The 25108-nt window shown below is 36.9% G+C and overlaps 1 protein-coding gene across 6 annotated transcripts in view; it reads right to left on the bottom strand.

Annotated features, from left to right (window-relative positions):
* The window catches only part of RALGAPA2 (Ral GTPase activating protein catalytic alpha subunit 2), a 316716-nt gene that overhangs the window by 171946 nt on the left and 119662 nt on the right, over positions 1-25108 (bottom strand). For 5 of the 6 annotated variants that reach the window (XR_003900702.1, XM_029916028.1, XM_029916025.1 and 2 more), the window contains 4 exons: positions 18381-18512; positions 16541-16638; positions 11716-11806; positions 10111-10287 (listed from right to left, as the gene is read on the bottom strand). Coding sequence is in view for 5 of the 6 variants with exons in the window: in XM_029916028.1 (XP_029771888.1) it covers positions 10111-10287; positions 11716-11806; positions 16541-16638; positions 18381-18512 (498 nt within the window). In the remaining variant the exon portion in view is untranslated. The remainder of the gene's footprint in view (positions 1-10110; positions 10288-11715; positions 11807-16540; positions 16639-18380; positions 18513-25108) is intronic. The other variant, XM_029916026.1, reaches the window with a different exon arrangement.

The raw sequence follows: 25108 nt of genomic DNA, 5'->3' as shown, positions 1-25108 counted from the left end.
CATTCTACTTCATCCCACATTCTTATATTTGTCTCGTATTTTTCATACTAGATATCTTTTTCGAATGGCAGGGGAGCCTTCACTATCTGCTCATATTTAAGAACGGTCCACAAAGGGCTGAATGGAAGCATAGTGCATGGGTATTATCTTTGGAGTTTCACCATGTTCTCAGAAAACCTCAGAAAATACATATCTTTGGGGCTTTTTTCCCTAGAACCCAAATTCTACGAAAAAGACTCTCTACTGCACAGATAGTATGCAAACTCTTTAGTTCCTTTGTTTTCAAGACAGCACCTCTCCACTTAGCTGTTTATTGGTGACTCCAGGCCAAAAACCTCCCAATTTATTTCTAGGATGAAGTTCTAACTACTTCTTAAATAGACTTCCAAACAGTCTGCCTGTTTTTAGCCCCACAATTACCTCCTACTTCTATAGCTACCTCATACAGGCAATTTTCTAATCCTTTTAGGGGACCTATAGTAAGTGCAGCCAGCTTGCTTCCTGGCTTTCCCCAGTACCGACACAGGATTCAATACACTCAGTTCTGCCGATGCCTTGGTCATGTGTTGTCTGTTTGCAACTTTTAAAAGTTGGTTACTACTGCCTTTTTTCCTGCCATCCTTGTCTTCGTGGATTTATGTCTAACTTAACATTAGACAAATGTCTAATTTAACATCTCCTATTGCTAACACCATATGTAAGAATGGTACATCTACTATAATTAACAGATCAATGTTGAAAACATTATTACATAAAATCCATACTTCATTTAGATCTCTTTGGTTTTTAACCTAATGTCTTTTTAAACATTTTCTGTTCCAAGATTCCACCCAGGATACCACATTATATTTAATTGTCATGTTTCTTTCACCTCCTCTTGACCATGTTTTTGTTTTTGACGACATCAACTGTTTTTGAGGAGAACTGATGAGATATTTAGTAGAATGTTCTTCAGTTGGGATTTGTCTCTTGTCTTTCTCATGATAGGCTTTTATTTTTGAATCATCATTATTATTATTTGCTTTTGCATTTTTGAAGTAAACTTTCCTTAGCTATGATGTATGTATGATCTTTTCCTAATATTCTTGGATTTCATTTGCTAATGCTTTATTTTGGATTTTCGTTTAGTTTTTTTTAAGTTGATTTATTTGAGAGAGACAGTGCAGGTGGGGGAGGGGCATAGAGAGGGAGAGAGAGAGAATCCCAAGCAGGCTCCATGTACAGAGCCTACCTAATGTGGGGCTCGAACTCATGAAGCTGTGAGATAATGACCTAAGCCAAAACCAAGAGTCAGATGCTTAACCGAGTGAGTCACTGTGGACAGGATTTTGTTAATATGCTTCTAAGTGAGACAGACTCTAATTTTCCTTTTTCAATGCTCACTTTGTCTGGTTTTACTGTCAAGGTACCACAAGGTGAATAACAGAATTTTGGGAGCTGTCTTTCTTTTTAATCTCTGCAACAAGAAAAGATAGCTTCTCTTTTAAGTTTTACTGAAGTAAAACTGGGAACTGTCCTTTATTTATTCAAATTAACCTACTGTATGATTTTTTAAGCTTACATTGTTTTTGTAGTTCTGTTCCTTTTCACCCTCATTATTTTTTCTTTAATTAATCCTGCCTACTGTCTATTTTATTAATGCTTTTGAATAGTTGTTTTTGATCATCTTCATGGCTTTCTAGTATATATGTGCATGCTCTTAGCTTTATTAGTTCATTTTTATTAACTTCTATATATTATTCTGCCATTCTTTTCCTAATTTTTTGAATAGGATGCAGAGATCAATAATTTCCTTTTTTTATTTTGAGAGAGAGAGAGCATGCCTACATGAACAGGGGAGGGGCAGAGAGAGAGGGAGAGAGACAATCCTAAGGGGGCTCCATGGGGTCAGCATTTGATCCCATGAACCCATGACATCATGACCTGAGCCAAAATCAAGAGTCAGAATCTTAACTGATTGAGCCACTCAGGTACCCCCAAAAATTTCCCAACTAATATATACACCTAAGGCCATATATTTTCCTCCATATAAGTCTTCAGCTACAATCTAGAGATTGTGGTATGCAACTTTCACTGTAGTTCTGTATTTTCTAATTCACAATTTAATTTCTTTTGGACTTAATTTATTTGATGTGCAGGTTGTAGTTTTTAGTTTCTTAATGTATTTTTTTAAATGTTTTTATTCTTAATTTATTTCATCATATTCACAGGATGTGGTATAGTTTCAAAACATGGACATGTGTTGAGACTTCATGATCTAATTGGTCAATTTCTGTAACTGTTCCATGTGCTTTTAAAAATCACACATATTTGGAAGTTCAAAGTTATATATATATATATCCATTCAATCAGGATTAATTGTATTGTGTACATTTTCTCTATTCCAATATTTTTCTGCTTAACTCATCAATTAGTGAGAACTCATGTTAAAATTTCCTACTATGATTATGGTTTTATTAGTAGTTCCTTATAATTCTGTGAAGTTTTGCTTTATATATCTGGAGGCTATAAAGTTCACGTAAATTCAGAATTACTGCTGTCACTGATAAGTGCTTTGTACTTTAAACTTTATGTAAATTTATGACATACATTTAGTTAGCTCAGCAATCTTTCTTCCTAGCTACTAATGTATGAACATCATGCATTAGGGTTACCTCTGGTAAACATCATGTGGCTTGGTTTTAGTTCTTCAGTCTAACCCATGAGTTTCTGATTTTAACTGCAAGTATATATGGTTTATATTTATTTTATTTGCTGATTTTATTTCTAATATCTTATTTTCAGCTTCCTGTGTAAGTTGCTTTTGCTTTGCCTCTTTTTTTTTTTTTTTTAAAGTTTGTTTGCTTATTTGTTGAAGCAATCTCTAAACCCAATGTGGGGCTAGAACTCACACCCGAGATAAGAGTCAGCCAGGAGCCCTGCTTTGTTTTTCTTTGAACCTTTGGAGTTTAAAGAGTTTGTCTCACCTCCACCAGCAATCCCCTTTCTCTATTGTCTTACTATACTTTTTATTACCATAATCATGCCCAAAGTTTTGCTCACCACACAAATGAAGACAGACTGATTTCTCGGCAATTATCAACCCCCCACTGGGGTGTCATTTTGAGTATCTATGTTGTTGGTGTTCTAAGGCCTAATTAAAGAAATGGAAGCACAATCTATGGATGTGAGGAACGCAAGTAGAGAAATGACAAGCTAGCCAAAAGGAGCAAGGAGGAGTGAACTTGATAAGGAGCCGGGGCAGATCCAAGAACAGTTCTGTATCCTTCCAAGACTGTACCCGATGACAGCTGCTGAGAGCTTATTATATTAGTAATGGAACGATCCCAAGACACTGAAACAAAGGATTCAATAAGGATTGCACATACTGTCATGGAAAGGCCTTCCAAAACACAGAACCACTGTTCCTTCTTAAAGAAAAACACATCTGTATTTCCTACAAAGGTATCATATAATCAGTGGAGGAGAGACATTATAATGCACAGAGATAGTCCAAGCTGGAATTCCTACCTACTGTACCTGAAGGACAGGAAGTAGAGAGGCAAAGGCCTAACAATGGGCCTTCTAAGTTCTCGAATGTTTATAAAGCCTGAGAGATTCACCTTCCTAATGTTTAATCAGTAAAATCAGTGTATCTTTCAGTCTGAGAAGTTATGTTGAAAGCTTAATGAGTCCTTATAAATTAATAAAGCCCTCAAGTGAACAAATAACATAATATGGCATTTATTTCTCTCATAAAGAATGTCATGATATCTTTAATTCTTTGAGGGGTAAAAAAAAAAAAAAAGTAAGGGGATTAGGTAGATGATTTACAAGCTTTGTCTCATCCTCTACCACCACCCAATTTGCAGCCATCCAAAGAGAGATCAGCTCCCAGCATTCCAATCACACCGGAACTCTGGCTGAGTAACACTTCCAAGGAACAACTGGAGGTTGTTACCTGAGTAACAACTCCAGGTACCTCATCACTTGTACCTCCCTGCTACCAGTTACCTGATATATTCTCAGTTATAAAAGAATCCCATGTTGAATGTCTGTTTTAATACCGCTGTGCTCTCAGAAAAATTTATGCCTCAATGATAAAAATCCTAGGAAACACCCCTTATCACATTATCAAAATATGTTGAGTCCTTTATAAGTATTCAAAAGAACTGCATGTTCAGTATTACTGTGATTTTTTAAAATGAATTGAAATGTTTTTGCCTAAAATTATTTCCACTCATGGCATAAGTAACAGAACAGATGCTGACATTTTACATGTAGATGGTTCCTCAGTGAAGCAGCACTTAATTAAAAATGGGGATTTGAGAGATTTCAGAAAATTTCATGTTCACCCTAAAAATACCAAGTATTTAGTTTATTTTCTTTTTCACAAGTAAGCTAGCATGCTAGACTAGTATCTTTCTATTTCATTATTACTAAATGCTATAAGGCATTTAAAGCATTTTATTAAAGTAGGAAGTCGTGCAAACGAATAAAATTACATTATTTTTCTCCAAACACACATGATTTTAACAGAGAAATCTAAAGTAGAGAACTGTTCAAATATGCAAAGGATTTCAGTCATGAAATGTCTTGGTAATTGGTAAAACAGGCACTGTGACCTGATGGAGATTTCACATGGTTGCAATTTTATGTAGAGTTGGTAGAAGGTTGAAGAAACATTCCTGGCCCTTTGGAAATGAATTTCCCTTTCAATTTGAAAACTAAACAAAATGCACAAATGCAAAAGCTCCACTGAAATACCTTCATTCTGAAACTGGAAAAATCAGGTCTGGATTCTGATAATCAAAAGTAGAGAAGTAGCCAATTGGCATTCTATTGACCCCCCACTACGGCCTGTTTCCCCTCTTCTTCCTTATCCACCTTCTGAACATACATTGTTCATTTTAAAGATTTTAGAGGGTTAGCAACCAATCCCATGGTAGTTTACCATTGTTATTTTTCTTTATAATAGTTCATGTCTTCAAAGTAGATCAAAGCCTGGTGAAAATGCCAAATATGTGCACCATGACAGAGAATGCCAACAAGCCTTGTTCCCGCAAGAATGGTTTTGGTGGCAGGTGACCATGAATGTAATTCACATGCACAGCCATACTTAAAAGCAGAAGTGGTAAAAAGATTTCTATAACAATGTTTGGAGGCATAAATACAGTAAATGAAAAAGATTTTGAAACTGTATCTTACATATTTTTTATTCCTAAAAATGGTTAAAATTTAATTGCTCTTTCTAACTAAATAAAATAGTAGCCCGAAGCTCAAAGCTTATTCAATCATTGATTCAAGTATTTACTGATTGTTCTCTTGTGCTACGAATGATTCGAGGAGCCAAGAATTTGCATGACCACAACCAACAACCCCCCACTCCTGAAGCTTATATTCCAGTGGGGGAACACCAATAACCCTCCTCCAGCTAAGCTAAAATGTTTGCTACAATCTTACTGAACCTTATCTTAAAATATACCATTGACCTGAAGGAACCTGGAAAGGAAAAAGCACCAAACTTGGCTTTTACCCTTACGAGTTCTGTAAACCCTTGGAACTCTTAGTTTCCTGATAATGAAAAAATTTTAGTTATGCTAAAGTTGAATTAACAGTTGATAGATTTCTTATTGATATTGATTAATAATGATGGATGGATTTTCTTTCTTTCTTCCTTCCTTTGGAATCTCATTAAAGGAAATCTTCCCTACCTTAAGGACTTACACATATTTCTAGAAAATGTTTTCTTCCAAAAGTTTTTTTAATGTTTTTTATTGATTTTTGAGAGACAGAGAGAGACAGCATGAGGAGGAGAGGGTCAGAGACAGAGGGAGATACAGAATCCGAAGCAGGCTCCAGGCTCTGAGCTAGCTTTCAGCACAGAGCCTGACGCGGGGCTTGAACCCATGAGATCATGACCTGAGCCCAAGCTGGAAGCTTAATCGACTGAGCCACCCAGGTGCCCCTTCTTCCAAAAGTTTTAAAATCTTTTCACATTTCAGTATTTTATCCATCTGTGAGCACAGTGTGAGGTAGGGATTCTATTTCATTTTTTTTTCCATATGGCTAAATACTTGCCCACAGGCATTTGTTGAATAATACATTATTTCCTTGTCATATCTGGAATGCTACATCTTTTCATATGTCACTATTCCATTCCTGTGTGGATTCAATATGTATTTTTTTTTATTTCATTCCTTGGTTGTCTATCCCTGTGATTAAAATTTTCTTTAAATAACTCTGTAACACTTATCACATTGTTTGTGGCTATCAGGATAAATGTCTTCTGTCTTCTTGGTTAGCTCTAAAGTCAGCTGGAGCTATGACATATTCATCTTTTTATTTCTTATAGCATAGAAGTCAGTATTTCTAGAGTGTAAGTTTATTTGCTAAATAAGAGATAAGATCAGGAGCAATATTGATTCATAGCTAAAAGTCATAAATAATCACCCTCCAAAATCATTACTGCAACAGAACAAAATTTATGTATGTATTAGCTATGTTTTATTATTTTTTGTGTTCTTGATGCTCTGCCACTTAGGGTTTTCCTGACCAGGAAGAGATTGCCCTTCCCAGGATTAGCTAACTCCTAGAAATAGCAAACAGTTCACCAGGGCATGTGCCTTTCATATGTAAACCCACCAATCCAACACTCATACTTCCCAACTCCTTCTTTATCCAGCAGTTATACATCAAGGCCTAGGCCCCCCAGGGTCACGTACCAGGCAACTGGGGATAGCGCCAATGATCCAAAGTCAGCTGCATGTATTCAAACTAGCCAATCCTAAATCTGCTTAGCCAGCCTTGCCTTTTCCATGAAATGACAATAAAGGCTGTGGCCTACGTTTTCTCCCCTCTCTCTCATCTCCTGAACAACCTGCTGCGCTCCTACGTGTCTCCCTCTTCTGTCCTGCATGTCGTGACACAGCCTTTTTTCTAGGAACTTGTGAATATAAACTTCTTTCATAGCAATCATTTCCATGTCTTCATCTTCCCATACCTGATTAAAGCAAATCCCCATTTTGAAACAATTAAAAATAAATATAACTGTTTATGTAATAATGTAAAGGAGAAAACAAATATAAAATTGTTAGTTTGCTAGTGATGAATGAGTTCAAGATTTTAGAAGCAGTTTGTTATCCTAAACATTTGATAATTGGTAGGACTATTCAATGAGAAACAAAGATACACTCAAAATATTTGATCATTCTCTTTGCATGCCCTGAAGATCAGGCTAACATGAGTTTTATTTTGTACATTTATGAAGAAATTGTTCTCTTAAGAACAGAAAGTTAAATTCAGAGCTGTGATAATCCTTAAACCTTATCATGTTACAGTTTGTCCTTTTCACAGATGACAAGATGAACTATTGAACTGAGTGTACAGATTCTCTATATTAGTGTTTCAAAGAAGAACTAAGTATTTGGAGGAGTTAATCACAACACAGAGTGCATCATATAAAATTACCTCACACAGTTTATTAAATTGACCTGTCCCATGCATACTCTGAAATGTGATCAAAACTAATCTTTCCAAAGGACAGACAAAAGAAGTAAGTACCCAATTTTCTTTCTTTTCAATAAAAATAATTAAAACTAGTTCTTGTTTTAGGAAATTCAACTTACTGAAAATTCACTATTGCCTTTGACAGTACCATGATGATTTCCCTTGAATAATCTGTATATTGAACCCAAAGAAGCCATTTATTCCATAAATGCATAAATAATTCACAAATAGTTTAAAGGGGGTTGCAACTGTAATTTTAACAGCAACGCAGTAGAAAGTAGACATAGCACTGCATTGGACGCAAAACACTTTGGAAGCCTGTTTCAGCTGCAGTAATTACTTTCTAACTATACAGTGTTTTCTCTGGGTCTCAGTTTCTCCATTTCTAAAACAGAATTGAGAAGGCTTGCCCTGCTTACAATAAAGAATCAGAGAAGATGCCTCAAAGTTCTTTGTAAACTGTTAAATATTTCATAAATTTACAGTATTATTTAAAATTGTTACATATATCTATATATCATTATGTATAAAGAACTGTAAATCATTTTAAGTGAATAAAAAATCTGAGAAGCAAAAATTGCTACCCAATAATTTGTAAAACTAAGCACATGATTTTGCCAATCATTTTCTGACTCTGCAAGGCTTCTACCACTGGCAGATTTGAATACATAGATCAAAGATGTCTCCTGTTTTTAAGAGCAGCACTGCAGTATTGTAAGGCAATGCATTATTCACTTACAGCTAAATGGTTTGCTCTTCTTTGTTCAGGAATCTAATCTAAATTAAAATACACACATTAACTACACATTGTTACTTCTTAGTCTTACCTATCTCATAGATAAAAGATTTTATTCAACTCACTTTCCTATGCAAATTTTATAAAGTTTTGATGTAACTCCATCAGCAATTTCCAAAATCATTAGAGACTGGTTAAATTTTATATCATAATTAACAAAAATCAAAGTTTGCCTGGTGAAGAAAAAGCTAAGTTAATATTTAAGCCTTTATTTATCATTAAAAATTATTTTTAGCATTTTCAGGGCACCTGGGTGGCTCAGTCAGTTAAGTGGCTGACTCTTGATTTCGACTTAGGTCATGATCTTGGGATTCTGAGGATCAAGCCTGGCACCATGCTGATAGCACAGAGCTGCTTGAGATTCTCTCTCTTTTTCTGCCCCTCCCCACCTCGTGTGTACATGCACTCTCTCTCTTAAAATAAATAAAATTTAAAAAATGATTTTTAACATTTTAATAACACTTTTTATTCAATTTGGTATTTTAATAATGACTTTTTCCTAAGAGATACCTGCACACAAGGATGAATAAGGTGGACCAAGGAAGGACCTGTGTGTGTGTGTGTGTGTGTGTGTGTGTGTGTGTGTGTGCGCGCGCGCATGCATGCATGTGTATAGCTAAAACTGCAAAGCACTTCCATATGCACTGTTCTGTGCACTTGACTTACGTGTTCATGCATTTATTCCCCCAACAACCCTATAATAGGGACTATTACTACCCATATTTTGCAAAAAAGAAATTTACAGAGAGATTAAGTTTCTCAAGGAAATTCCTTGGCAAAATCCAGATGCAGACCAGAAAGTTTGCATCTGCAGTCCATATATGAATCTTAAAAATATAATACTCCACAGGAAAAAGAACACACAGAATATGGTATCTTTTTAAAAAAAGTCTTAAAATCTAAATTAATGATACATTATTTGAGGATGCAGATATATGTGGCAATACTATAAAGAAATCAAGGGGCGCCTGGGTGGCTCAGTCGGTTGAGCCTCCGACTTCAGCTCAGGTCAGATCTCACGTTCGTGGGTTCGAGCCCCATGTCAGGCTCTGTGCTAACAGCTAGCTCAGAGCCTGGAGCCTGCTTCCGATTCTGTGTCTCCCTCTCTCTCTCTCTGCCCCTCCCTGCTCATGCTCTGTCTCTCTCTGTATCAAAAATAAATAAAACATTAAACAAATTTAAAAAAAGAATTAAAAAAAAAGAAATCAAGGGAATTATTACTGAAAAATTGGGGATATGGTGGCAGGCTGATGAAAGAAGGGAAGGGACTTGAGAAGGGCCTATGGGGAACTCCACTGGTATGGAAGCCACTCTATTTCTTAACTTGGGTAGTAGACTCACTGATTATCGTTTCAGTGCTATGGGCCATAACTTACAAATATGTCACAGTTTATCTTATGTGTCAAATATTTTATTGTAAAAATTAAATAAAATATTAATCAGCTATTCAAACTCTTTAACTTACTCTGGATTTATGATACATATAAGTTGTATAAATCAGGCTTCTCTGTTTCCAGAGTAAAGCAGATGTGGTCAGGGATGGCAAAGGCTTGGCACAAGTATCACCACTTCCTCCTGTGATGGACAGTGGTTGTCAACATGGCTTGCTTCCTCCCATAGCTGGCCACTGTTTTAGAATGCTCTCCACATAGAACTCTGAGAATTCATGATTGATTATGAGCAGGTGGTTGGGGCTTCTACACCAATTTGGTTGGAAGAAGCACCTCCAATCATTGTGCTAAAGGATACCTAGAATTCTTGCTACTGGGAAACTCTGGGATTTCCAACTGGTAACACTGGTGCCTCTTTTTCAAAGATGCAGTTACCTGTTAAGTTCGAAGCATCGGTGGGACTCAGTTGTAACCAATGGCGGGCATCGGAGTCAGTCACAACATCTGTGGTAGTGCTCAGTTCCGGGTCTTCCTCACAGGTTGGCCATGGGCTCATGGACAGCTCTGCTTCATTGTTATAGCCCAGAGCTGTGTCACTGCTGACACTTTCACCTGGCACAACAGAAGAACCAGTCTGAGATAACAAATTGCTGGAAATCAGAGTGCTCCCAATTACCAACATGCAAGTAACCAAACAGTTGACACAGAAGGAATCTTTCAGGGGACAGGGGCTCAAAGGTGACTTTGTAGGGATCTTTGCCAACAAAACAAAGCTCCCAGGTGCAGGGCATTGAGAGTCATTACAAGCTACATGAATGTAATATGTCACATCAAGTGACATTCTTTTCAAGGAGGTCTTCAATTCAATTATCCCATATACCCAAAAGATTACATCAGGTCCCTAAGCTCCTATTGCAACATACTCAACTTCAAAATGGGAGTGGGTGGAGGAAGAAGGTGGGAATTCACTTCACCATGAATGCAGGTTTATTCTGCCAGCTACAAGAGTCTAAAGAGCTTTCTACCTTGAGCTCGATGTTTAGACATAAACGCAGGGTCAGTCACCCACCCATGCTCACTGGGAAATGAGGTGTCCAACTGCAAAAGATTTTCTCCAAAAAAATTCTCTCCCCTTTAAACACTAAAAAGTTCTAATTTGTTATAATACAATGATGCTTTCAAAAGCTATTAAGCCTTATAGAGCTACTTAATCTGATGCAAAACAGACCTAGACAGTCTGCTCCTCCACGTCTCCTGTCTACTTCATAACAGTTTTATGTGTCTACCCTTCCTGTCTGCTCACTCTTCTGTCTGCTCTTTGTATTTGCTGACCGTCCCTCAGCCTTGCTGCTTCTAATCTGCAGTCCTCTCTTCACTTGCTAAGAACTGCAGGTTGTCTCGGCCACCAGATAAACTGAAAGTTGCCCCAGAAACTAACCTCTTAGGACCCTAACTTCATCTGCCACAGAACTCCAAGCCCACAGGGTCTGAAGGTAGAGCCCAAGAGGAGCTCCTCTGCCTCTACCAAAACCAGCTTCGATCTGCAGGAGCTGCCCGTTATGCAAACTGACAAGAGGGTGGCCAGGCACCTGACTTCAGGGAGGAAGAATATCAGGACCACAGTTTACAATATATAATATGTCTCAGGATTTGAATCAAATTTCAGTTTTCAAATACTTATGCCATTGAGTTCAATGTGCTTCTGAAGCCTTTTGCTACTAGCCTGTGGGAATTTTCTGGGGAAGATCATTTTTCCTTCTGGGTTGTTTGCTCACCCATCCATTCACCTTGGTTGTGCCCCTCACCTGGAGAAAGGCCCAGGGTGGAAGGATAAACCTTGAAGGCACATGAAATGGACGGGACCTGATTTACTGTAGGTGTCGCCTAACCATCCATCTACCCTGGGATTCCAGGAATAAAAATGTCCCATTTCACAACCATGACTCTTCAGAGAAGAAGATACAAGTTAGAAAGTAGAAAAGAAGAAAATAGATCTGCTCTTAAGTAGGATTAACACAGAAAACATTTCCTGGAACTTACTCTTCTGTCTTTCCTTACATTTTCCTTGTGTCTGCTGCAAATCATCTTTTAAATCCAATTCAGCGGGGCTGCTGCTTCTTCTAACTGAGATCTTCAGACAAAAAGAAATATTGCATTTGTTACAGGAAAGTTCTAATTTTTACAAGACTAAGTTTCTAGTCCACATTTCTAAAAGAAAAGAAACAATAATAGCAACAAAAAATTAAATGATGTTTTTCATTTGAAGGATATGTGTTCACAAATTACTATAACTGAATTATAAAATTACTCAAGATCTGAAATTTTTGGCTTGTCCTTTGTCAAGTGACATCCAATTAAATTGATCTACTGAGAAGGGATGCCAAATTATATGGAAATAATTTATTTTAAAGTTTTATTTGTATTTCTGCTTGAGCACACATACATAGTGAAGCCAATTTTGCTGAGGGCCTAAGTTACCCAGGAATGGTGAGTGTGCAAGCAGGGAAGGTGTAAACTCTATCTAGGCATCTAAAGGTCACTCTATCTAGGCATCTAAAGGCACACTTGTTAAATGTGCAACAGACTTTCCTGAGCACCGCTCAGCACTTAAGCCTCATGTTAAATAGGGAGGACAAAAAGATTTGGAGGCAATCTGTACCCTCTATAATTTATAACTTGGAGAGACAAAACATACACATTACACAAAATGATTACAGTGTACATAAGCAAAATGTGCAAGTAAACTCTCTCTAAAAAGTATGCAGAGTAAAGGGTTACCTTAATCCGCTCACAGTTACAGGACAGCTGTTCAAGAAGGCAACAGACATGAAGTGGTAGAGAGAAGGCAGGAGGGGATTCAAGGCAGGAAGCACTGAGTGGTAATCAGCAAGTTCTATGTGCAGGAAAAGAAGCTGATTATAGCAGGCCATGCAAGGCAGTCAGGTGAAGAAGGAAAATGTTAAGAAGAAAAGGCAGACCACCCTCTAAAAGAGGTAGCTGCCAGTGGGCCTTCAACATCAGGCTTACAAATTTCAACCCAATATTGACAAAATGAGCAACTGTATGTTCCAGACAATAGTTTATTGTGATTAAAAACACAACTAGAAAGATAAGTCTAGTAGTCATCTGTGGGATATATTAAAATTTAGAAGAAAATTGCTATGAACTGATAGAGTGAATAAAGAATGAGATGATAAGTCTTTTGGTGGTGGAAAAGGAGAAGAAAAGATAAATAAGAAAATGCTGCAGAATGACAGACAAGAGCTTATATGAGAGCTGTATATGGGAGTAGAGGAAAATTGAATCGCAAAAGGATATGAATTTAGGGAACTATGGAAATGATGGTGACGAAGGAAGAAAGGTAAGAAGGAAGCATAAGGATAAAGGAACTTGAGAAGATTTCTGATATTTTAATTTTCATCTTTGGGCTAAATATCCAAAGCAAATGTACTGTAAGTGGGCAACAAAAATCCACGAGTAAAACAGAGGATTAAGTCAAGAATGAAGATGTAAATTTAAGATCCTCCAGTACAAAGTGTATAAAAAGTCTAGGGTTCAAAGAGTCAACTAAAGGGGAAAATACTAAACAAGCAAACAAATGAAAAGGAGGGGCCGAGATATACAGTTAAAAGACAGGGTAGTTATTAAGCTAAAACACAGAAGTAGGTCATGGATGAAATATCCAGAAGACTAATAGTATATGAAAAATATATTACCCAGCCTTAAAGAAGGAGGGTATACACCTAATGTGATAATAGAAATACACTCAGGATCTTTCCTCAACTAAAAAGCAGAATGTGGGTGCTTCTGCTTCTGACTATATGAGAGATGTTTGGAATTTCCTCCAGCTATAGAACTAAATTTTACCTAAGAATTTCTGGCTCACAGGAAGTAGCATACATCTACCAGTGATCCACACTACCCCCACAAAGTGAGCAGAAACCAGAGCAGTGAAAACAGGGCTGGCATAAGGGTAAATCTACTATTACCACTGCCAGTGGCAAAAGGACTGAGAGTCTAGGATTAAAGGAGTCTTGGTTCCTGGAAGAAACAAGTGCACATTGTTCTGGTGAAACTCCAGACATCCAGGTTTTCTGTAGATTAAGATACATTAGCCAGGAACTCATAATCAAAGATCACTAAACACCCAAGGAAATAAATCATCATGTACCAGAGCATCAGAAACAACAAATATTAGATTTAGAACCCACTCCTATCCCCAAAGATTTCAGACAATCAGAAAAATAATTTAGAATTATAATTTGTGACTATTTTAAGACAAAAAAGATGGGGATCACAAAAATGAGCAAGCAATAAGAGTTTATTAGAAATTACAAGAAATGCTTGAAAAGAATTAACCTGAACTTTCAGAAGCAAAAGTTATCATTGTTGAACAAAAAAATTCAATGGAAGTATTACAAAGCCAACTCCATATGAATAAACAAAGATCTGAAAAATAGATCTAATGAATTACCCAAAATGTACCAGAGGGTCAAGAAGAGTAGAAAATGTGAAAGGAGACCTAAGAACATGGAAGACAAAATGAGAAAGTCTAAATGTATTTACTCAAATTTCAGAAAAAAAGAGCCAAAAGAACAAAAAAGAGGCAATATTTGAAGAAATGACTACTAGGAATTTTCCAGAAACAATGGAAGAACAAGATGCATGGCACATAGTATATACCAAAAGGACAAATGTATAAACCAAAAGAAAATGCACCTAAATATAATGCAAGAAAACTTAAGGGTGAGGACAAAGAATAGCAAGGAATGACAACTAAACAGAATGGACAGAACTCTCAAAAACAATGAAAGGGAAAGGATAGTAAAAAAATAGCTTCCAAAAGAAGGTGGGGGAAGGGATAAAGAATGTTGGAATTACAGTAATTAAGATAGTGTACTACTGGCCAGAGAGACAAAGTAACCAATGAGTCAAGATAAATATATTTGAGAGAAAGGTGTCATTTCAGATCAATGAAGGAAAGATGAATTCAATAAATGGGACCAAGGACAAGTGGTTATTCATGTGGGAAAAATTAAAAATTAGATCCCTACCTCCATAAGTAAGAGTCAATTCCAGATGAATAAAAGACTTAAATGTGTAGAGCAAAACTGAACACTTAAAAATTCTTATCCTTATAGAGTTAGTATCTTAATATTTTCATAAAACCTAACTATAAATATGATTAATAATCAAAAATACCAAAATTAAGAACTTCTATTCGTCAAGACACCATTGAGAGAGTAAAAATATAAGCCAAACACTGGAAAACAATATTTGCCAGAAACATAACCAAAATAAGATCACTCTTCAGACTATGTAAAGCATTAGTACAAATAAGAGAGAAAATGACAAAAAAAAAATCAATAAGAAAATGGTGGCAAAGACATCACATGAAACACACATGGTCAATAAACGTGTGGAAATATTTTTAACTTTATTAGTAATCTGAAAAATGCAAAATAAAATGAGATACCATTTTCACCCACCTGACTCACAATCTGACAAAAGCCAAGTGTTAGCAAAAATGTGGATGAATGGGAACTCTTAACACATAGTTGGCAGAAATATAAGTGGTATAATCACTTTGGAAAACATACAATCCCTTGAAAAGAATATTCTACTTTATGTCTTATTAATTCCATGCCTAGATAGCCACCATGAAGAAAATCTCAAACATGTAGATTTTGAAACATATACATAGCTATAATTTTCATTAATAAAAAAAAGTTGAAACAATCTAAATGTCCATCAACAAGAGTATAGAAAAATAAATTGTGGCATATTCACAGTGGAGTTTCATATGGTAGAGAAAATGTAGGCTACATGCCACAGGGTTGATAACATAGAAAGATGTAACTGAGTGAACTAAGCAATAAAATCACTTTAATAAAAGTTTATAAATAAGAAACACAAAAGAATATTGTTTGGAAATACATATATAGAGAGCAAAACTATAGAGCAAAGCAAGAACATGATAAACACCAAGCCAACATAATGTTGTTCTCTGAGGGGATAAGGAAGGAACATATAGGCCAAAGCAACAGCACTGGAAAAATTCTAGTTCTTAAACTGGGGGGTGGGCACGTAGGTATTTATTTGATTACTTAAACATACATATATGTATGAAATATACATATATTATTGAAATACAGAATATACATTTATTAATATACAATAATCAATGTTTTTATATATGTTTATGTATATACATCATATATACAAGTACAAATAAACATATAAAAAGATACATGCCCGTTAAAAAAATAAAGACAGAAAATCTTAACACTGGTTATCTTCTAGGCTGGGAGGACTAGAAAGAGGTTTTCTCCATTTATTTTGCACCTTTCTGTTATGTTTGAGTTTTCTATAAATTTCTACCTATTTTTAAAGAATGACTAAGCAGAAGTTACCTTCATGCATGAAATATGGACTACTTTTTATCTTTCTTCTTTATACTTTATATTCAGTCTAAAGAGATAATAAATGCTATTTTATATTTTTCTAAAAAAGAAATCATAAACTGATCTTTGCCAAAAAGTTACCTTATGGCTCATGTCAGGTGGAGCATGCAGTTCCAGGAACAGGGAATCTGACGGGCAAGGGTACTATAGAGTGCCATGGACAGACCAGAAGGTACTTCCATCTTCATGCTAATTTTTTTCTATTTTTGTAATGTGACTATAATTTTACACAAAAAGAAAGTCTATTTAAGAGCTCTCATGGTTGTTTGGGGCAATAACCCATCTAAATGGAGAAATGTTTTACAAGAAAGTATTACTGTCACTAATAAATTTATTTATTGTGCCAATAATTTATATGTTTATTTTTAGTTACAAACTGATTTAATTTGAAAATATCTTACTGTTACTCCTTCATGTTCTTTCTTCACATATCCTTTATTTTCTTGAATAGTCTTGGGTTCTGAAGAACTCAAAGTCTGTATATTTTCTACCTTTTGACCTAGAGATTTGGGGGGGAAAATTAACAAAATAAATATTTCAGATAATCAAATTAGAAAAAAATTTTATATGTAAGCAGTTAATCAAATTCAGATATCCTAAGATACATAAAAATAGGAGTTATAGATCTGGCAAACTGATAGTCTATGGGTCAAGTCTACTCCATAGAATCTTTGACCCACAGATAGCTTTTAAGAGTGCATTGAATGCTATTCAGTGTAGCCAAAAGATCCACTTGGCACATTATGTTAGCACAGGGGAAGGCAACAAGCTGTCTCCTGGGGGCCTTGAGAAAGGGATCTCAGAGGAAAGCTGCCTGTGTTTGCCAGGGGAGCTGACAGGAAAATAGAGCAGTAAGGTGGTTCAGTACTGCTCGAGAATAAAGACTGATGAGAGAAAGCACAAATTTATCAATATCAGTGATAAAAAAAAAAAAAAAGGACATCACCACATAGCTTAAAAACATTAAAAATATCAGAAGAGGATTTTATGAATACTCTGGGGCCAATAAACTAGAAAAAATTACATGCGTTGAACAAATTCCTGGAAAACCACAACTTATCGGAATCAAAACAGGAAAAGGAAAACTTAATAGTCTTAAAACGATTTTAAAATGTGAATGGTTTTTTGAACTCCTCCTAGAGGAAAACTCCTGGCAACTGGTGGATTCTACCAAATATTTAAGGAGGAAAAGAAATTAATAACAGTCTTACACCAAACCTTTCAGAGAATAGAAAATCTTTTGGATAATTCACTTCTCAAGTTATTTCTTAGTGTATCTTCTTATTTCAAGAAAATTTCTAAGAGGGAATACTTCCCTACTCTTTCGATGAGGCTATGAAATAAACTGTTGATAAACAAGTTGGGTTAAGTAAGAAATTACTTAACTGATGAAACTGAAATTAAATAATAAGCACATTCACTGCAACCAGACACAAATGAAACATGTGCTTTCCTTGTAAAACACATCATCCATTATTTTACAGGTCGGACCATCTGCCTCTTTGCTTTGTTGGAAGGTGTTGGAGACACTATGTAGATAGATGCCAGCAGCAGTGCTTATTTTCAGCCTCAACAGAGTCCACAGGCTGCTAATGAACTTTTTCACAAGTCCAGCCAGCCCTCCATTCTCACTGTTGAGTTTTATGCTTCTCCTCACAAGGTCCTTTTCTGCCTACTCCTATTCTGACTCCTGCCTAACTCTGCTGCTCTCCCTGACCCTGCAGTATGCCATTCTCTACTTCCCATCTACCCCAGCCCCCACTGGACTTCTCTCTAGTCCTCAAACAGGCTACTCTTAAAAGAGGTACACCTAGGGGCACCTGGGTGGCTCAGTTGGTTAAGCGTCTGACTTCACTCAGGTCAAAATCTCACAGTTTGTGGGTTTGAGTCCTGGCATCAGGCTCTGCATTAGCAACTCAGAGCCTAGAGCCTGCTTCAGATTCTGTCTCCCTCTCTCTCTACGACCCATCCCCCAGCTTGTGTTCATTCCCTCTCTCTCTCTCTCAAAAAATAAACAAACATTAAAAAAGGTGCACCTAAGTATATATAATTTTAGATAAATGTATTAAACAGTGAAAATATTTTAATGTCAGAAATCGCATCCTTGCTATCAACTTAAAAAGCAAGTTCCCTTGAAATAAATTGAGTTGGGTCAGAATCAATGCAGAAAGCAGCACGGTGTGCAGCTGCTTCCCAGCCAGGATCCACAACTCTGTGCTAACCACGGCAGCTACTCCGTACCCTGAGAGGAATCTGGGCGCAGCGGCTCCGTGACGTCAGGTGTGCTGCTGCTTCGAATGATGTGCTGCTCTGGCCCCAAGCAGCCAGGCTCAACGGCAGGTACATTTTCTGACTGCTGACATTCTTCAACTTCTGTGGGCATTAACAAAAAACATGCAGAGATGAATTCAAAGAGTTTTTAAAAATAATTTCACCACTTGAACCAACTGATTCTAAAACTGTAGTCTTGAATACTTTCCCCAGCCCCCACACACAAATTGTACAATAGGGTAATCTGCATTTACATTCTAAAGTTTTCTTTCTACACTTGTTAACAAGTAACATTCTATTCCAAGAATATGTTTTAAGTTCTGCAGAGCATTTTAGCTTTCAAAATGAAGAAAAGCTGCAAAAATGGTTGAGAACTGTGAAAGTAACTTGGAATTTCAGGAGTAGGTATGCCAAGAAATGAGAGAAACAGGAGATACACAGAATAGGTAATTTACATTTGAGGAGCGTAGAATGGCACATGCGCGCGCGCGCACACACACACACACACACACTCTTATAGGAAGATAAAAAGAAATGGGAATTTCAACTCTATCATTCCTTTCAACAGATAAATGCACAACTGTCCAAAATAAAATACTACAATTATTTAATAGCTTATACCACCAAATGCAATGTTGAAGTAATCACTAAAGTACAAAAATGATCCACTGGTAGTTTTAGAGAATCAATACATGTTATAAAATAGAAAAACATAGGTGAGTACTGACTCCTGGATAATCTCAGCTAGCATTATGACAAACTATATTCTCCTAGAGAATGAGTTCCCTATTCTCTGTGTGACTCCAGATAAGTCCCTCTAAAATCAAGATCTGCCTGCACCACTTCTGTCGAGGTTCCCCATCACTGTATAGCAAGCCCGTGCTCCTCCCAGTGAACGTAGGGCTGCCCCTGACATCACCCCCAGAGACTTGATCCCCCACAGGAGCTCTCACTCACTTTGGTCTCCAGCAATCCTAGCCCACCTGCACCTGCTGCTCTCTCCGTTCTGCAGCTCGCTCCTCCACTACCCTCAGACCTGTTCCTGCCTCCGTCCCTCCCAGGGTGCCTGGACACACCTCCTGTAAGACTTCCCATGTGGTCCCTCAGCAGATCCCACACTCAACTCAAAGAGTCATGAAGCTTTACATCTATATAGCTATAATATATCTTCTAAAAATTTTAATTAGCTAAAGTTTCATTCCTTCTAAGAAGAAACAGATAAAAATCCAGCCTCTCTTATCTTACCTGGCCGTGTCACCCACTTCCTTGCTGCCCCTGTGCCAACCTCAGTATAACCCTTTACTCCAAAGACAAACCAAAGTGCTGGCTCTCCCCAACCAACAAGTTGTATGTATGTGTTACTCTACATGTAACACACAAGACTTCAAAAGAAGGTTGCTGCTTTATTTTTAATATCCAAACAAAAATTCCATTTTGAAGTACATTGATACATGTTATGAGACTTTAAAACTATGAAATTTGTGTGATTGATCCTTCATTTATAATTCAGAATACTGGGCCACAGTCTAAATTTAGACACTGATGGGAAGCTGAATTTAGGGCATGAGCAAAGGACTGTCAAGGTACAAGAGCTTACAGACCCATTAAAGCCATGTCTTTTCCAGGTTGTCTTTGCCCTTCTCTTCTTTTAAACAGCCAAGAACTGTTTATTTTCCCACAGACACACACAAGACATGTGTACACACTTGTGATCTCCCCACACATCTGCAAGCACAGCCAACGCCCCTTTCACAGGTCTGCTTCTAGGCTCTACAGCATTAGGCAACAGAAGCCAGATGATACCACGAGACCAGCCCCTCCCTGTTGCCTTCGTTCATTGTTTATTCTAATTATGCAAGACACTGAAACCTTCTGGGATACGTTTATAGTTGTTAATGAACCTACTTGTTAATCTAATATCAGTAGAGGGAACCCAAGAGCTTCCTAATTCTCTAAAAATGATTAGTAAGTGCCAGTTTTTATGGACATTAGAAAGAGCGGGTTTTATTTAAACTTGATGCCAAAAACTGGTAGATGTTGGTTTCTGGGCTAGGAGCAGAAACAAATAAAAGCCAGGCCAACACTGGCAGCATCTTTTTAAAGATAAAGAACATCGCCATCTGGTGGGATACAGTACAGCCACAGCACCAGGGTTTCCAAATTCGAGTGTCCCCACTGGTCCTCAACACGACAGACGGACTTAGAGCCTGCCATCACCAGCTGGTGTGCCTTCCCAAAAGGCTGGCCTAATGCAGATTTAAGGCTTTGTTTTTGTAAAACTCTTGGTAGGGACTTCTCAGATGGAGAAGGTCCAAGCCCACAGAACTCTCCGAGGTGGTGAGGACAGGAGCATCCGTGATGAGGGTGGGAAGGAAGGGGAGAATCACAGTGTCAGACATGCTGTTAGGAGTGCTGTGCTGTTGGCTCCCTGAGCTCCTCCTATAGTTGACTGTTACATGATCTAGTGAGGAAAAAGGATTTTAAATTCTCCTTATCTCACAATTAAAACCCAATTTCCCGATTTATAAATGTACAGTTCTTGGCCTTTTCTCACACTTTATACTAAGTATATAGTCAACATATGCCTTGCATAAATGAACAAATGAATACCAAAAACATTTTCTTGATGCTTTTTCTTCTTTTCTTAAAAAGTTCTTGAGCTCCCTCTGCTGGCTTTTTATTTGTTAATAAAGAGTGACAAATGTCAAAGCTGCTACCAACATTTCACAATGTCCATTTTGTAACAAGTTAAGACCATTTAACACTGATATACAAATATCAAGACACAGGATTATGTGATACTCAAAACAGAAAATGAACAATCTAAGTTATACAAAAATTACATTATAATTCTGGTAGGTTTAATGCATTCTCCGTTTTGAGTACCACACAATTTGTTCAAATCACGTCAACAGGCTAAATTCTATCTCAGATTCACCAAATCATTCACTTTCTCTCAAGCATTGCTACCCTACTAACTCAAATTTTAAAAGTTCTAACCTTTTAGCTTCTTGATAGTGTAAGCTACACAGTACCATTACAAAATCACTTGCTTTCTAAGGCTCCACTCAAAACACCAGGAAAATGATCAAATAAGAATTACTTCATTTTTTTCCCACTGAGAGAAAAATCCACATGATTAAATTAAATTAAGTATGCAAAGTCTTTAGAAATTTCTATTTATTCCAGACGTCTACTTTTCAAAGCAATTTCACTCAGTCTTTAATCTATGGCTTTCTTAATCAATCTTATTAAATCAAGTGAGACACATTCTTCAATTACCAAAATTCTGGGTTCTATGTATCCCTCATACAGGGTTGTAAAAGCAAAATGAATACTGTAATTTCCTTTTAAAAGCATTGTGCACGGGACAAACTTAAGCCTATTAAAAAGCACAAGAGATAGAAGTCAACTCAACATCTTGAGGTGACTGATGAGGTACACAGGTGAACCAACCCAGACCCTGATAACAAGCACTTCCTGACAATCAGGTACTAGCTGCAAACCTGACAACCAGAGGCAGGAGCAGCTAAATGAGGCTTTCAGTCCATACCATTAAGTCTCTTTTAGGATGAGGGAAGATCACTGATCCTCTAATTACTACTGTTACAATGGCCCTGAAAGAAAAATAATATCTATCCTCAGCATGGCCTATAAGCACTACAGACTGATAAATGTCCCAACATAAAAGCAGTTAAAATTGCAAAAGAGCTGGTAAGCACTGTTCCCACAAAGGAGAAGAAGGAAAATCACTGAAACTACCAGTTCTACTTCCCACGTTTATATAGCTATTCATGTAAAGGGGATACAGGTGGTTATTACTTTACCCCAAATCTGCTTCCATGAAATAATGAGTCTCAAAGGGACCAGAATAAATATAATAGTGGCTGAAGGTAAGTAATTTTCTATTGTTTAGATTATTAATGCAGTTTTGGCAATGTTTAAGAGTCATATGAACAAGAAACAAAACAGGAAATGTAAACAAATGAAAACATAATTAGTAATCATTTTTATAGTAAGACCTTGTGCCAGAAAGTCAACATTAAAAGTGTACGCATACTATGTATAGGTGGATATACATCTACTTATATCTAAACCTAGCAACAGGTGAGCAAGATATGCCAACACACTAGGATTTAAATTGGGACACAAATTTAATACTCCAGTGTGCCAACCAGTGAGAATGTACAATCTACAACAGGATTGATAGGCACTGTTCCTGACCTAGTCTCTGGATAGGACAGTCCCAAAGGCAAATTGCATCAGACTAAGAAGGAGTTTGCTACTGTAGCTGTCAGATAAAACACAGGGAACAGCAGACTGTTCTCAAAGTCACTATACTATAAAACCAGGAATAAAGATGGCAAAAGTGGGAAAACACTGACTTGGCACAGTCTGCTCTGCTTCACCCCAAATCAGGGTCTCTCCACCTCAACACTACTGACATTTTGAGTCTGACGATTCTTCATGGCAGGGGCTGTCTGTCCTGAGCAGCCCCTGTCAGGTTTTCAGCAGCATCTCAGTAGGGGCTCGTGTTCAGGCACGGCTCCAGTTGTGACAACCAAATGTTCCCTGGGGGGAGATCATCCCCAGTTGAGATCTGCTGTTCTAAATCATATTTAACTTCTGTTGGACCTGTATACATATATATGAGAATCAAGAATCTGAGTAAGCTAAGATATAATAGTGAGTGAGAAAAAGGTTTCCAAAATCAGATTATGAGCAGAAATAGATTTCTTATGAGAAAATATTATGGACTGACTAATAGAAACCTTGATCAAAAGAAACAATATGGGGAAAAAATGGACTGTGAAAAACAAAAACTTTTCACCAAGAATGCCTTTTGAGTATGTATTAGCCATATATCAGCCAAACAGAAAACAAAACTTTTTAGATACTTTATTAATCATCTCTAGGCAGTAGTACTTTTTTGAAAACCAGATTATCAAGTAGTTAATGCTCATCAGTAATTTAACTGACTGGGGACCATCTTAGCATTCTTACTGTTTTTCATGTTTGGTATTTACTAGAGAAAAGTATTTCCTAAGAAATGTAATCCTTAGTCTCAGTGAAACAAATTTCTTTCCTCATATTCTGTGAATTAAATAATATGATATCTTACATGATCATCAGGGGAATTAAGATTTATTTATGCTTTGCTACACTGCATACATCATACAGTATGGCTTATTTAGTGCTATAGAAAGCCACACTCAGGCTCTCTCCGATACTAAATAAATACTGATTTACAATGCCATCATTTTGAAAGCAAGAACATGAAAACATATCCCTCTTAACATGAAAAGTCAGTGTATTTTAGAATCTTTGAACAGTAACTGGACATAGGCCTAATTACTCACTGCGGAGCAAAGTAGACCCTTTTATTGAGGGGTCTTATGCCAAAAATCACTAATTTTGATGCCATGTCTTAATAATCCAGAAAATACACTGTGTACAGACCACATGTGAGTGAACTCAATTTTAACTGGCTAGAGCACTTGTTTTGAAAATTAGCACTTTTTAGCATCTCTTTTTTTTTTACTCAAATCTTAATAATCAGTGTGACTCTCCATAAACATTATTACTTTACACATGATCTGATTTATTAATTTCAAGGAGGTCTTGCCTACGTAATTTTTCCTGTTTACCCATTTTGGGGAGGCAGAGCAAGCATTCTGACCTTGACATGCTCAAAACTTTTGTTCCACAGGCATTGTACAGAAGGCATCCATCACCGGTGGAAACTCTGGGCCAGAAAACCCGAGATCAGTGACCAGTGGTGTTACAGAAATTTTTCTTGACTGTCTAATTGCTACCTAAACATTTAAGTACATAAAAACAATTATTAATATTCATTGAAAATAAATGCAAAGTGCAACGGCCAAGCACGCATGCGTAGTGTGGGGATATTAACAGAGGAAGCAAGGCCCAGAGGCAAGGAGGAGAAGCCCCAGCACAGTGAGGACACAGGAGACAGCGTTACAGTACCTGACAGCCTGTGAGAGCAAGAGGAGTAAGAGAGACCAGGTAAGAGAGCGCTCACGGTGTGGAGGAGGAGCGGGACGCTTTTAGTGGCAGGCAAAGCCTCAGAGAGGTGGACACAGTTGCTGATAGACTGGCTTCGCTTAGCTTCCAGGAGAGATAAAGTAATAATTATGTCAGAAGCACATCAGGATCTTTCACTTCTTTTCTTTTCTTTTTTTAATTATTGCTATTTTTTGGTCTTTTTTTCAAATTTAAAAAAGGTCATTTTAAACTTTAAAGGAAGTCAGTACAAAGCAGACTATTAACTATAGTCTCTAAATACAGCCAACCTTCAGTCATTCTGAGGACATGGGAGAATTGACACTCACATTGTATCACTTTGTATCACATTCACATTTGGGTTGTTTATTGGAGCAGACACTATACTCCATTTTCCCTTCCCAAAGGACACACACATGAAAAGACAATGGGGAGGGAGGGAAAAATCTAGTCTAAGATTAAAACTGTTCTATAAATAATAAATAAATTTAAAAATTGGTTTACTGAGAGCTGACTATATTCAAAAGCAAATCACTTAGTAAATTAAATATCCTGAAGTACAGAGACACATGAAAGTCAAGTTGAACATTAAAAGATTTGATATTTGGGGAGGAAAAAGGCAAAAATCTCCATGAAACCCATCCTTTTATATCACATTTTGTGCTTGTTATATC

The sequence above is a fragment of the Suricata suricatta genome, chromosome 12 (assembly GCF_006229205.1).
Source record: "Suricata suricatta isolate VVHF042 chromosome 12, meerkat_22Aug2017_6uvM2_HiC, whole genome shotgun sequence".
NCBI lineage: Eukaryota > Metazoa > Chordata > Mammalia > Carnivora > Herpestidae > Suricata > Suricata suricatta.
The sequence above is the reverse complement of the archived record's forward strand: the minus strand, read 5'-3'. Positions and strand labels throughout refer to the sequence as shown.